The 12,682-nt window shown below is 50.4% G+C and overlaps 3 protein-coding genes across 3 annotated transcripts; 1 reads left to right on the forward strand and 2 right to left on the reverse strand.

The window, feature by feature from the left end:
• Positions 1 to 3: 3 nt before the first annotated feature.
• Positions 4 to 327, reverse strand: PHYSODRAFT_478628 (hypothetical protein; the record flags this gene model as incomplete). The annotated part of the gene is made up of 1 exon (XM_009521100.1): positions 4 to 327. One exon carries the CDS (start codon positions 325 to 327, stop codon positions 4 to 6), a length of 324 nt encoding a protein of 107 aa, XP_009519395.1.
• A 1,844-nt stretch (positions 328 to 2,171) lies between these two features.
• PHYSODRAFT_486101 (hypothetical protein) lies at positions 2,172 to 2,474 on the reverse strand (the record flags this gene model as incomplete). The annotated part of the gene is made up of 1 exon (XM_009521101.1): positions 2,172 to 2,474. The coding sequence occupies one exon, from the start codon at positions 2,472 to 2,474 to the stop codon at positions 2,172 to 2,174; it is 303 nt and encodes a 100-aa protein (XP_009519396.1).
• A 2,539-nt stretch (positions 2,475 to 5,013) lies between these two features.
• PHYSODRAFT_261502 (hypothetical protein) lies at positions 5,014 to 5,934 on the forward strand (the record flags this gene model as incomplete). The annotated part of the gene is made up of 5 exons (XM_009521102.1): positions 5,014 to 5,023; positions 5,140 to 5,241; positions 5,326 to 5,398; positions 5,504 to 5,831; positions 5,914 to 5,934. Coding segments are annotated over 5 exons (534 nt in total), but the record flags the coding sequence as incomplete, so codon positions are not given.
• Positions 5,935 to 12,682: the final 6,748 nt, after the last annotated feature.

Consider the following 12,682-nt stretch of genomic DNA (forward strand, 5'->3'; position numbering starts at 1 on the left):
AATTTATTCCAGAATTGTCAAATTTAGATCTTTCATTGTTTTGAATACATCTGGCTTACGGTATTGCTTCGAATATAGCCATAGGACACAGAATGGTCCACAGTAGTCTCCATAGGTTCCTTGGTATTGCTTGGTGTTGTATCGATCGATACCATACTTCTTTGGTGGTCCTTCCCCCATACTATCGAAGAATTCACCATTATGAACCGCCGTCCAGTGTCCTACCTCAAGATTAGGAGGGCGAAGTAGAATCCGAAATGACCCTTTCTTGGGGAGATGGGACTTTATCTCATTTGATTCGAATATATTATCGAGTTGAACGTTCATTTTCTCAGCGAGTTCGATGAGATCATGATCTGAGGTGATTGGCTTGATGAGGTGCGACATAATATTTAATTTTATCAAACTATATTAGGATCCATATAGATTCAACGATGAGCGAAACTCAACTATCCGATCAGTACTCTTACCATAGCTCGCTTAAGAGCTACCCGGAGATCGAGGTATCTTCGAGCAAGCGTGTACCGCACGTCATTGACCTAAATCAGGGTTCGTACCAGAATGGTGTCATCACTATCGATGCTACGGCTCAGCTTAACGGTTCCGAGGGCTTCGCAAGCCTTCGTGATGCCTACATTACGCTTCCCTACAAGGTCTCAATGAAGAATGGTGGCACTGCTCAAACTGTCGCTGCCAATCGTCTATGTGCTACTCTAAAATGCCGAAAATTGGAACGTTATTGATAGTCTGAGTCTGGAACTCAACGGAAAGACTATCGTCTCTATGGCTGACTACAAGCTCTTTTGGAACAACGTTCGTGCTCAGACTGGCTACAGCCCTCAGTACATTGAAAAGCACGGAGCTGAATCGTTCTTGTACCCTGACGCTGCTCAGTCGGTATCATACAGTTCTGGATCCGCATCTACCAGTGGTGATGGATATTCAAACACCATGGCATTCTCGTCTTCCTTTGCTGTCTCGGCTCCTCCTGGTGGTGCAACTATTCCTAATGATGGTTTTGTTAAGCGCCTTCTATCGAATCCTCCTACGGCTGGCGCTGACTTCTCCAGCTCGTGGCCGTCGGTAGGTGGTGCTGCTGCATCGACTACCATTTCTAACCAGACCTCGCGTGGAGCTTTCGTACCTGGTGGTACTGCTGCTAACGCAATCATGGGAACGTGGAACTACATGCTTAAGATTAAGCTCACCGATCTGCATCCTATCTTCCGTGAGCTTGACTTGATGGCTAACCCTCAAATTCGCCTGCGTTTCCGTGTGAATCAGGGAACGTCTGTAGTCGCGGTAGATGCTTCAAAGGGTATGTCGCTAACCTCTACTACTCTATCGTCTGGTAATAGTTGTCCAGTCATGATTGCCGCTTCTGCTACCGGTAATCCGATGAATGGTGTGCTTGCCGCATCTGCTGGCTTTAGTGTTGCTTGGGGAGCGGTTGTAAATGCTCTTGAACCTACCATCGATGGTACATACATGCCTTTTACTACTGCTCGTTTGTATGTCCCTTTCGTTCATCTTGAGAACCCTCAAGCTATTATCTCTAAGCCGGTTAAGAAGGTTCGCTACAATGATTGCAACGCACAGTGGTTTTACCAGCGTGCTGGTATTGGTAAGTCCTCGACTCAACTAAATGCTTCTTTCGATTTACAGCTGTCGGCAAGTGTTAAAAACGCGAAATATGTTGTGCTTTTACCATTCGCGGAACAGACAAACAATTTTGCTTCTGCTACTGTTCAGCAGTTCCAGAGCCCCTTCGATAGCTCTCCATACACGCTTCAGCCCGGGTCGTCGATTCGCAACTTTAACGTTCGTATGGCTCGACTCAGGTGTTCGATATCAGTCATGACTATGATTTCCACCACTTTACCAACGAAATTGCTAAGATTTCAGCGATTAACGGAGATCTAACCCCTGAGCTCGTAAATGGTCTACTTGACTATCAGACGTGGTCGCTCACAAACCGCATGCTTATTGCCGATGTCAGTCGCCTGACTGAGCGCGATGTACCTCAGGCTATTCAGATCCAGGGTACGAACGCCGGATGCCAAGGTGTGAATATGCTGATCCTCGTAATTAGCGAACAGGAACTAACGTTCGATAGACTAACCGGAGAGGTTCTAGACTTCACTACAGCGTAAGTAAAAAAAGAGATATTTTTAGTTCAGTTCCTTGAGTAGCTTTGGACACTTGTCAATCCCGAATTGACTTTTTCTTAGCCAATCGAGATAGCCTGGATCCAATTTACTGATCTGCTGTAAAGATTTGCCTCGATACTTACCCCACGTCATCATATAGGAGTTATCGTTATTTAGGAATCTTGAGTGAAGAAAGATTTTCATTTCCTCGCTAATGTTGAGACTAGGTTGGTTGTGAATCCAACGACAGTATCCAGGATCATTCTTGAATACATCCTCAATGGATTGACCTTTGTATTTTCCGAAAGATAGTTCGATCGTCATGTTCTATGTGTGGGTATCTATATACATAGCCTCTTAATTTTTTTGAAAAAAATTTAATTCTGAAAATGACGTCGTAATGTGCCAGTAATTATTGGGAGTTTCATCTTACCCTCGCATGTGCGACTACAGGGTCGCGGGTCTGGTCGCTGGCTAACGGACGCCTCTTCGAGCTCTGAGGTGGTTGAGAGGTCGTGTAGGTAAAACGGACGACTATCCACAAAGATCGTTCTACCACCGTTCTCGGAGGTAAATTACGGTAAGAAATTATGAAAATAAAAAACTGCCGGCGTAATGTGCCGCGACCCACAACTCGGAGTGTAGCTCCGGCGGGAAGGATAAAAGGAGTGCGCTCTCGCTCCTCCACTACTCGGTGATGACTCGCCCTTCGTATACACGGCCACTTCTTCACTACTCTTGGCCTGACCACGGGTAAACGCACGCTACGATACTAGCAGGCGCGTCCACCGACAGTCATAATCCTACCAACAGGTTTATCCAATTGCTACGGGAACAGCTTTTCCTCTTAACCACTCAAGGAAGACGTCCGGGCTATCGGTGAGGCAGCTGTGGTGTAGTGATTTGGCGGTAAACGAGAATCGAGCTGACGACCAAGCTTCAGTGGTGACCCGAGTCGTCGGGACATGTTCAGCAATGTTCGGCGGATGCTGATTGGCCATTCTGGACCGGTGCCGAAGACTCGTCGACACCCAAGTTCGACACCCAGGACTTCAAGTACGATCCGAACTTACAGGAACTTTGACCCGAGATCCGCACTTAAGACGACCGTTCGATCCCCGGCGACTGCTCCAAGTCTTCATCGTCCAATAGAGTCATCGAGAGGCCTCTTGGGGCGTCGAGGAGGCTCTGAAGGGTCGGTAGTTACTTGGGAAGATCCAAAACGGACGCGTTTTCACGGACCACCCTCGTGTGGCCATTCCGTGATGCGATCGTCGTTGTGTGTCCTCTCGGCGGCAGAGTTTGAGACAAAGGTGAAGGCCGACGAGTACGCCGAACTGTATAATGTCACAGTGAAGACGTCGCCCATGGTGAAGTCCGTGCCGTCGCAGCTTCAAGCAGTACTTGACGGGTTCGCAGATGTCTTTCCGTCAGAGTTGCCGCCTGGATTGCAACAAGTTGCCGTTGCAGCAGAGACTTGCGGCACGCTCTCACACGCAATATAAACCTCGCAGGCCCTCAGGAACCGCTCAATCGAGCACGAAGTTGTCTTGAAACCAGGTGCGACGCCCAGCAACCGCGCCCCCTTCCGTCTCTCGAAGGTTGAGCAGGAGGCATTGGACATCTTTGTGGCAGAGCTGCTGAAGAAGAACTGGATCAAAGTGTCGGACTCTCCATGGGTATCAAACATCTTTGGCGTGCCCAAAAAGGATCCCGCGACTGGCAAATTACCATCACGCTTGCAGTGGCGTTCTCTTCGCCACTGTTCTAGTGGTTCTTGTCGCCAGCCTTCTCGTCACCAACGCATTCCTGGCCGCACTTCTTTCGGTTCCTCTACTCGCCTGAGCTCGAAGCAGCTCGGAATTGAATGTACTAGAAAATCTCACCTCCAACTCCGTGTCCAGGTCAGCGCAATGCAGAACGTGGTGGGTGGTAGGAAATGAGCAATGCACACACTCTCCCGCTGGCAAGAAGTGCAGCGTGCGCTCCCACCCGTCGACGAAAACGACCTCAATCTTGACCAGTGTCGCGTTCAGCTTGGTGCGCTGTAAGACGCACCCGTACTCGGGCAGCCACGGATCGTACCAGACGTCGCCCCGTGCGTGTCTCCCTCCCGATGCTGACAGGCGTCGGGCCACTCGTTGGAGAATCTCAACCTCGTGCGCAGCAAAGTAGGAGGCCGGGACGACCCAGTCGTCTGCAAGGGGCTCGACACGGCCGCACTTGAGCTCAGCAACGCCCGTCACCTCCAAGTCGGTCACAAAAGCAGCACATCACTTGGCCAGAGCAACGCACAGCGCCGCGTCTTGGCGGGAGCTGGGGGCTTTGTGCTTGAAGCGAAACACCTCGTGCAGCAACTCGTCGTCGTTCATCTCTCTCTCCGACTGCGTCTCGACCGAGGAGTGCGCGATCCAAAGTAGAACGGAGTGTGCCAACCACTCGCTGCGCAGGTCTTGCAGCGTTGTTTTCTTTTCCAGTTGAGACGGCCCAAGCCCAACGGCTGCATCGTGACGAACCGCCGTTAGGTCCTCGGAGATTTCTCGATCGCTCTCCGAGTTTCAACTGCTGCAGTCGCCGCCGTCAGCAGACGACGGTCAGGCGGCCGTTGGCGTTCACGCAGCGGTGCAGGGCCGCGTGGTGAGGGACAGGGAGCAGCCCACAAAACCAACGCCTGCATCAGATGCATGGGGGTGCAGCAGCAGCAGCCCAACGAAGACGGCGCAAGAAGAAGAATGATGGTCCAGAGCAAGTTGAAGTGATGGATCTAACCAATCAGAATGATCCTTTTGGCAGGAACGAGAAACCATTGGTCAAAACTTGCCCCACATGCCCCCCTTCGTTTATTTTTGATCGAAACGTGAAGATGGCACCAGGTGAGTGAGTGAGGGAGGGAGATCCATCCACCTATCCATCCATCCGCTGCCGCTATGAGGAGGGGTGTTAATCCTATCGTGTATCGCTGCGGTCTGCTGTGCTGCTGCTGCCACAGGAGGCCGCGTGCGCAAGGAGCTGGAGGAGTGCCAGAAGGACTCGCACCTATCGGGCGTCACGGCTGTACCCGTCAACGCCGCGTCGCTCTCGGAGCTGCGAGGTGCGGCCCAGCACCATCCTTACAGTATCACTCTCACTCTGCTCTGCTTACTGCTGTACTTATGCACTGCTGCCGCTTACGCAGGCACGATCCAGGGCCCGAAGGCGACGCCGTACGAGGGCGGCCACTTTGAGCTCGAGATCGTCATCCCTCCCAAGTACCAATACACACGATGCGATGTCGGGGACTTCAAGTCTCCAGATACTAACGAAGTATTATTACCTGCTATGCTATTGCTACTGCTGCTGCTACATGGGGGCAGATACCCGTTCGAGCCGCCGCAGATGCGCTTCATCACCAAGATCTGGCACCCCAACATCTCGTCGCAGACGGGGGCCATCTGCCTGGACATCCTCAAGGATGCGTGGTCGCCGGCGCTGACCATCAAGACGGCGCTGCTGTCCATCCAGGCGCTGCTCTCGGCGGCGGAGCCCACGGACCCGCAGGACGCAGAGGTGGCCAAGATGTACCTGCACGACCACGAGCAGTTCCTGAGCACGGCGCGCTTCTGGACCGAGAGCTACGCCAGGCAGACGGACACAGGGGACGATGCCGCGCTCTCCAGGCTCATTGACATGGGCTTCCCCGCGGTGCGGTCTATATGCCGATGCTCTTGTGCTGTGCTTGGTTGCAGCCAGCAGGATTCTCATTGTTATGTGGTGTTGTGCGCAGGACAAGGCGAAGGCTGCGCTGTCAAGAATTGGCTAGTAGATAAGTACCCGCTACAAGGAGCTTTGGTTAAATCTCAGCTCCAAAAAATTCTATCAGGCCTGGGTAAGTATTGTAGTAACCGAGAGGAGGTTGGCGACGAGAAGAAAGCACCCCCGTGCTCTAAACAAGACTTAGAAGCTATGGTGTCTCTACTGTACTCAACGGCAGCGACAGAGAGTGAATACCTCGACGCGGCACTAGTCGTGATGATGTGGTACCTTTACGGTCGAAGCTCGGACGCGGAAACAGTCGAGAAGAGCCAGCTATCCATCTTGCCTGGTAAGTAATTAATCATCACGTTATTAGCAGAATTATTTTAACACTGAGTGCATTTATGTTAGGTGGAGTCTTATTTCTTCGATTTAAGCGGGTTAAAACAGCTTTACTCCAAGGCATCTCGACCCAACGAATTTCTTGACATGTCCTCTGCAAGCTTTGGCTGTGGCGCTGGTTATGCAGAAGGCACCAAGCCAGCGCATGTTCCCTCAGTACATCGCCAAAAGCACAGATCAAATGATATTGATGATGTACAGGAGCTTACACTGATCGAACTACTGGAAGTTGATGATGGCCAGCCTTCTATGGAGGAATATGAAGCACCTTCGACAAAGCGGGCAGTTCCTGGTGCACAAGCATACGTCAACAGGTTGCTGATTAGAGTTAAGAAGCTCGCCGATTTGCGAAGCATTCGCATGACGCCGGAGCTTACCTCCCATTCCTTTCGACGTGGTGGGGCCATGCATGCCAACGACGGTACCTTGGCCAAGAACCGGATTATTGAGCGTGGTGGCTGGCAGTTGGACCGCGTCAACAAGGCCTTCGGGTACATGCTTGGTACAACCCAACCCGACCAAAAGGTGTCCCGCGTCCTGAGTGGCTGGAAGCCCAAGGACGGCGCACGGCTACCAACGCTAGCCGCTCTGGACACGCCAGTCTTGGTCCGCCTCGCAAGTTGCAGCAAATTCTCTTTTCCAGCACGATGGCGTTCGCTGACGCTGCTTTGAACCTTGACGACGACGTCGCTGATGTCCTTACGGCTACCCTGTTCATGCATTACCCCGACATGTTAGTGCTCTGCCCAAGCAGCCCGCTCATCACGAAGATACGTGAGTTCCTAGCACTACGAGCCATCGGTGAGCCCGAGCTGCTCGCGTGTAGCGTGACAACTAGTCAGGCATTCGCGACGCCTCTTGAGTCGAAGGCGTCTGCTAGTGGTGGCGAGGAGCCGTCGCCTGCGTTGATTGATCTCATATAGCGCCAGTCCGAGCAGATCGATGTTTTAATCCTACAGAACAAACGACTCGACGAGCGCATATTAGCTGTTGAAGCACACCTCAAGACACTTACCAGCACAACCGCAACTCAAGCAGCAAACGCCGACGCCACGCATCCTGCCTTCGAGCAACCACCGCCAGTAGCAGCTACGACGACACGCCCGAAGAAGAAGGGAGCCCAGTCGTTGTCGGCGATCTGGTTCGAGTGGTTTACAGCGGAGCCTCGCGTGTATGCGTCGCGTTCTGTAAAGAAGACAGCATTGTACGAGTACAGGCACATCGCAGGGTATCTCATGCTCTTCTTACCTGAAGGTTTCGCTCTTGACACTTCGTCGCCTGCATACAAAAGCGAAGTGCTCGAGCTTGGCGATATAGCACAACAGAACGCACTCATGAAGTCGCACGGCTCCTCCGCCGTCGCAGCAGGTACAGCGTTGAAGGCGCTTCGTCAGTTTCAGAAGCTTGGAAAGCTTGACGAGCTTATCACACAGTTCCATGAACGCGTGGATCGTGGCTCCGTTGTCGATCCAACGCCGCCTTCGGCATTGCCGTCGTTCATTCGACTGAAGCCTAAGCAAGATTAATCATAGCATAGAAGCAGACTCCAGAAAAGCAAAGTTAAAGCGGCCTCGCAGCACATTGATCAAGCATGTAAACACCATCAAATAGAGAACGACAACAACATAATATGGGTGAGCCTCTTTGTGTATTTACTCGCACTTGACTGACACTATAATACAAACAACATTGCACAAGCCATAAAGTCAGAAGTGAATATTCCCCCAACCAAAAGCGCATCAGTATTTACCTTGTCTTGTTGGCTCGAAGACCGAGCCGCAGTCCGCGCCGCCGCCGCCGCTGCTGTCTCGTCGTGCTGCCGCTGGTCTCGGCGACCGCCACCCCGCGCAACGCAATGCCGCAGTGCACGTCGCCGCTGCCGCTGACCTGCTCCTGGGGCTGCTGGCCCCGGGGTATCATCACCCCGCCCGAGACCAACCCGCACTCCACGTTGGTGCCGGCCCTTGTGTCGCTGCTGCCAGCGCTGGTCCCGGGGACCATCACTCCACCCGAGACCAAGCAGCAGTACGAGTCACCGCTGACGTCCAACTTGCTGTTGCTGCAGCGGGCTCAGGGTCCACCACCCCGCCCGAGGCCGAGCACCGTCCGCGTCTCCGCTGCCGTCGTCGTCCGCGCGTTGTCTGGCTGGAAAGGCTGAATGAGAGGGAAATATTACTGGATAGTGTGTGTTGTCACTAAATATGTAATAGATGTCATTAAAGTGATTTGGTCGAGTACCGGTACTGGTTGGACTCCTCGGTCGGACAGTTGAAATTTTGACGGTATGGCCTTTCCGTGCCTCACTTAAAAACGAAAACAGGGAAATTGGCAATCCTAGCTGTCTTGAGAACTCTTGTCGGATCATAAACCCCTGAGTCCTTATCTACTTGATGTTGCTAGTACTGTGCTGAAAGGGTGAAACTACATCTAGCGCGGTTTTAGTGTTATGCTTCAATACATATTTTTATATCGTCATATGATCGCGTTCCCACCAAAAGCAAGTATAACAAATCCCTGGGATGCTGCCGTTCAGTCATCTATCAAAACCTTTTTACACAGCTAAACCCGCATTTTCTACAGCACCTTTATAGAGCTGATCAAACTAGCCTGAGACCTTGAGTCTTTAGTTCCGCCTGTAGGCTACAATATCCTCTGTCTTCCCTATTTTTCGTACTGAAGTGAGGCATGGAAAGGCCCGGATCGTCTCGTACGTTTTAAGAGTACTCACGTCTTGCTGTACGTACCTTGTAGGGTCTAATCGGGTGATTATAAGGGCAAGTACTAGTATCGTAACTGCTCATTATCTTTTCTCAACTCTAAAACGATCAGTAGCAGGAAAAATGCGCTCTGTATGTCCCAACAATACTTTTACACAAAACAAACCTACATTTGCATGGCATCATTGTACAAAAAGGTTCAGTAACACCTGAGCATGGTAATCCTAACTTACTCATCCAGTCACTTACTTACTTACTTATTAAAGTCATTGGTTCATTTTAAGCGTCATTCACTTATTTAACTTTTCAGTTATACTAGATACACCATTTCAAGGCCAAATTGAGAGAAGTCAAAATCAAAACAAAAACGACCAAAATCAAAACAAGATAGATCAAGAAAAAGCGCACTGTCCCGGCCAAAATTTTCTGGAGGGAATTTTCTGATCAACATTGAGTGGGCAAGTCAGTTGCTCTGTACGATAAATTCGGTCTTGAAGGTGATTAGATGATATGCATATTCGGGATTGGAGGTTTTCTCAATTTGCTTTTGGCAGTTCTCAATTTGAAGCACGGCTTCTCTCAATTTGGCCTTGAAATGGTGTATCATTGAGTTTCACTTCATTACGTTGTGTGTGTGGGGGGGGGGTAAGTCAGATACAACGTGTCACATGTTGTATATTTTAGACATATTGTGAAAACTGCTTCATTTGCCTATTTTGCTCGTAAATCGATTGATTAGCACTCGTCCTGCGATGCATATGTGAGTGGATGTGCAGATTAGGCGGAAGCCAAGTCGAAATAGCCGCGCTTGGAGCAGAATGTCCATCTTTTACTGGGCAATCGAGCAGCCAAGCGATGGATCCAGATCAGACCCTGATTTGTACTCTGATTAATTAGGCAATTGAGATCTAATATGGGGTTGCTACAAATGGGCGTTTTAGCCGGTTCTCACAATACAACATGTTTTAATAGGGATTGGCTCGAAAAAAGGCAAAAGCATAGTTAAATCAAGTATAAGCAAATCCTGAGCATAGCGAGGCGACCTTCCCGATGCACAGGGGTAGGTAGGCTCGGTGCAAAAAAAACACAGCACGAATTGTCCCAGCCACTGCCTCCTCTTCCGAATTCAGTGGCTGCTGGCCATTTGAGAAAACGCCGGATCCAGAACCCAACAATAGTGCCGTCGAAATGCGTGCAATGGACTCGCGCCAAGCTCAAGATCCTCGCCGCCGCCTAGGACCCGCCAGCCGCCCCGGGGCGCGCCCAGCGCCTGCCATGTCACCGCCAACCGGTAAGTAGTTGCTACCCTAACTGTATTGCCGTTTGCAGATATTTTGGCCAACGCATGCTTATTATCTCGTCAATAATCTCGATTTTAATCCAGCCAGCTCTAAATTAAGACCTAGGTCTGATCTATATATATATCGCCAGTACTGGTCTAACATGCAAGCTTGGGGCTCTGTTTTCCCGACCAAAACGCTTTTCTGCGGCTGGGAAACGCAGAAATGCCATTCTAGACAGGCCAAACCGAGTTTCTGGGCCTAAAAGCGGCCTTCACCAAAGCACAAAGCTAAAACAGCCCTCGCCTATCTCGTGTCCACTCATAGTAAGAGACAGGCGTGGTCTATTTTAGAGGACAAGTATTTGCAAGCGGTAATACATGCCCCTTACTTTTGCACTAAGTCTCTGGTGCTGCGTCCGCATGTACGTTGGAAAGCCAATGCTGACCCCAAGACACCGATGAAGGAGCATTGAAGGCCGGGGACACGCCGGCACGAAATATCATGGAAGCGAGCGGTAGCAGTAAGGTACCAGGCAAGTCATGAGAAGCGCTGTCTTGGCAACGGAAGCAAAGCGCGTGTCGGATCTCTCCAACGCAGCGGCCACCGGACAAATGAAGACGAGAAGGCAGACAGAGCTGGGCACGACGCCAAAAGGCCTGCTCATGTCAAGAGGGATGGCGAAGATTCAAGCGCGCCAGCAATGCGTCTACTGCCATCTTTACACAGGTAAGCATGCTACATGGCGCTTCATACAGCAGGAACTAACTCATGTATGTAGCTCGATGTCCCCAGCTGCTCGAGTCGCCTTCTATTGCGCCGGCGATTCGCTGCTTGGGCGCACGGCGATGAAGGTAACTAGTGAGTGACAGCGGCGCGGAGTAGATAGTGAAGATGAAGATGGACGTCCATCCGCAGCTGCATACTCGCTATCCTGGACTCTACGTAGCGGACGCTAGAGGGTCACCCATGGCCATATCCTCCCACGACATTTTGCATGTGCTGATATAAGTAATACCCACGTATACTGAATCCCCACCTCGTCGCTTTCCGTGGTTTGGACGTACTGGTAGGAACGTTTGATACTCGTATAGACGGCGGCCTCCGCGGGATTCTACGCATGTCGGAATCTAAGCCGTTTTTCGTAGGAGCGCGACGAATACTATATGGGTTGCATACGGTGGAGACGTTTGTGATTCGGCTAAGTTAACATGTTGTATGGTACAAGATTTGGCAATGTGTATCGACGTATTCTACAACATTAAATGATACCGCGTTGTAAGTTACATGATATGTCTGTTGCGTAACGATGTATTCTACAACATATAGAGTATGAGATCAACAAGCAAACGGAGACTGGTACTCGATTGGCCCTATACGCAGCCTATGCAACCGAAGAAGGAGAGCAGGTGGTAGAAAGTCATCTCATTCGGATATAACAAGGAACACGCAACAATACAAAATGTAAATACTGCTGTTGTGGATACTGCTAACAGGCGCGGCAAGGCGAAGAGGGTCAAAGTGATGAAGGAGGAGCGCTTGATAGAAGTCACAGGAGTAGCTGTTAGTGAAGCAAGAAGTAGAAGCAATCAATGTGCTGCACTAGAGCAGGGCGATCAATAGCTTGTCCAGACTACACTGAACCTCTGGGTATCCAGTTGTTGAGTCACGAAATATCGAGATCTTTGTTACTGTAGGTGGATGCTTTGCTCACATGATCTAGGTCTCTACTTACTCTGGCCAGTCTCTTGATAAAAAGGCCACTACCCGACCCTTTCAAACTCGATATCTTGGTATTTCTTACAACATGATTAGCAAAGCCACGCTGTACCTACAACATGCTAGAGGATTTGCTGAGAGGTCGCATGTCGCGTTTTTCAGAAAAGCGCCACGTACGTTAAGTGAAAGTAAGTGCCCGGTGTCTATAACACGCTTTATCGTTCAACATGTGAAAAATTCGATTAAATCCGAAAAATGCCTTGGTCGTTGAGGGGTTAAAAATAGTTATCGAGGCGTGCGTGGAGTGGTAACAATCACTTGTGTCGAGCATTCGTAAGATAGTTTGACGACAAATCAAATCTAGTGATTTGATTGGCGAATAGTACGACTTGCCAATTCTGTTGGCACTGCCAGGCGCAGAGTGTTCGCAGGCTCTGCTAGGAAGGCCTGCGTTCCTCTTCGCTACTCTTTTTGATGCATTTCGTTGCACTTCGTATCCTGACTAATATCGGGCGCAGCATAGTAGTGGTAGTAATGATTGGCGGTTCGATAGAACTGTGCGGAGGAGCGCTGCGACACCAACAAACTCCCTCTGCATATTTAAAACACCACGGCGAGCTTAAATCGTTTAGATTTCCTAGTACTACAGTAGCAGGCCCAGCAAACTGGTAAGCGCCTTCAG

This window comes from Phytophthora sojae, assembly GCF_000149755.1.
Source record: "Phytophthora sojae unplaced genomic scaffold PHYSOscaffold_2, whole genome shotgun sequence".
Classification (NCBI taxonomy): domain Eukaryota; phylum Oomycota; class Peronosporomycetes; order Peronosporales; family Peronosporaceae; genus Phytophthora; species Phytophthora sojae.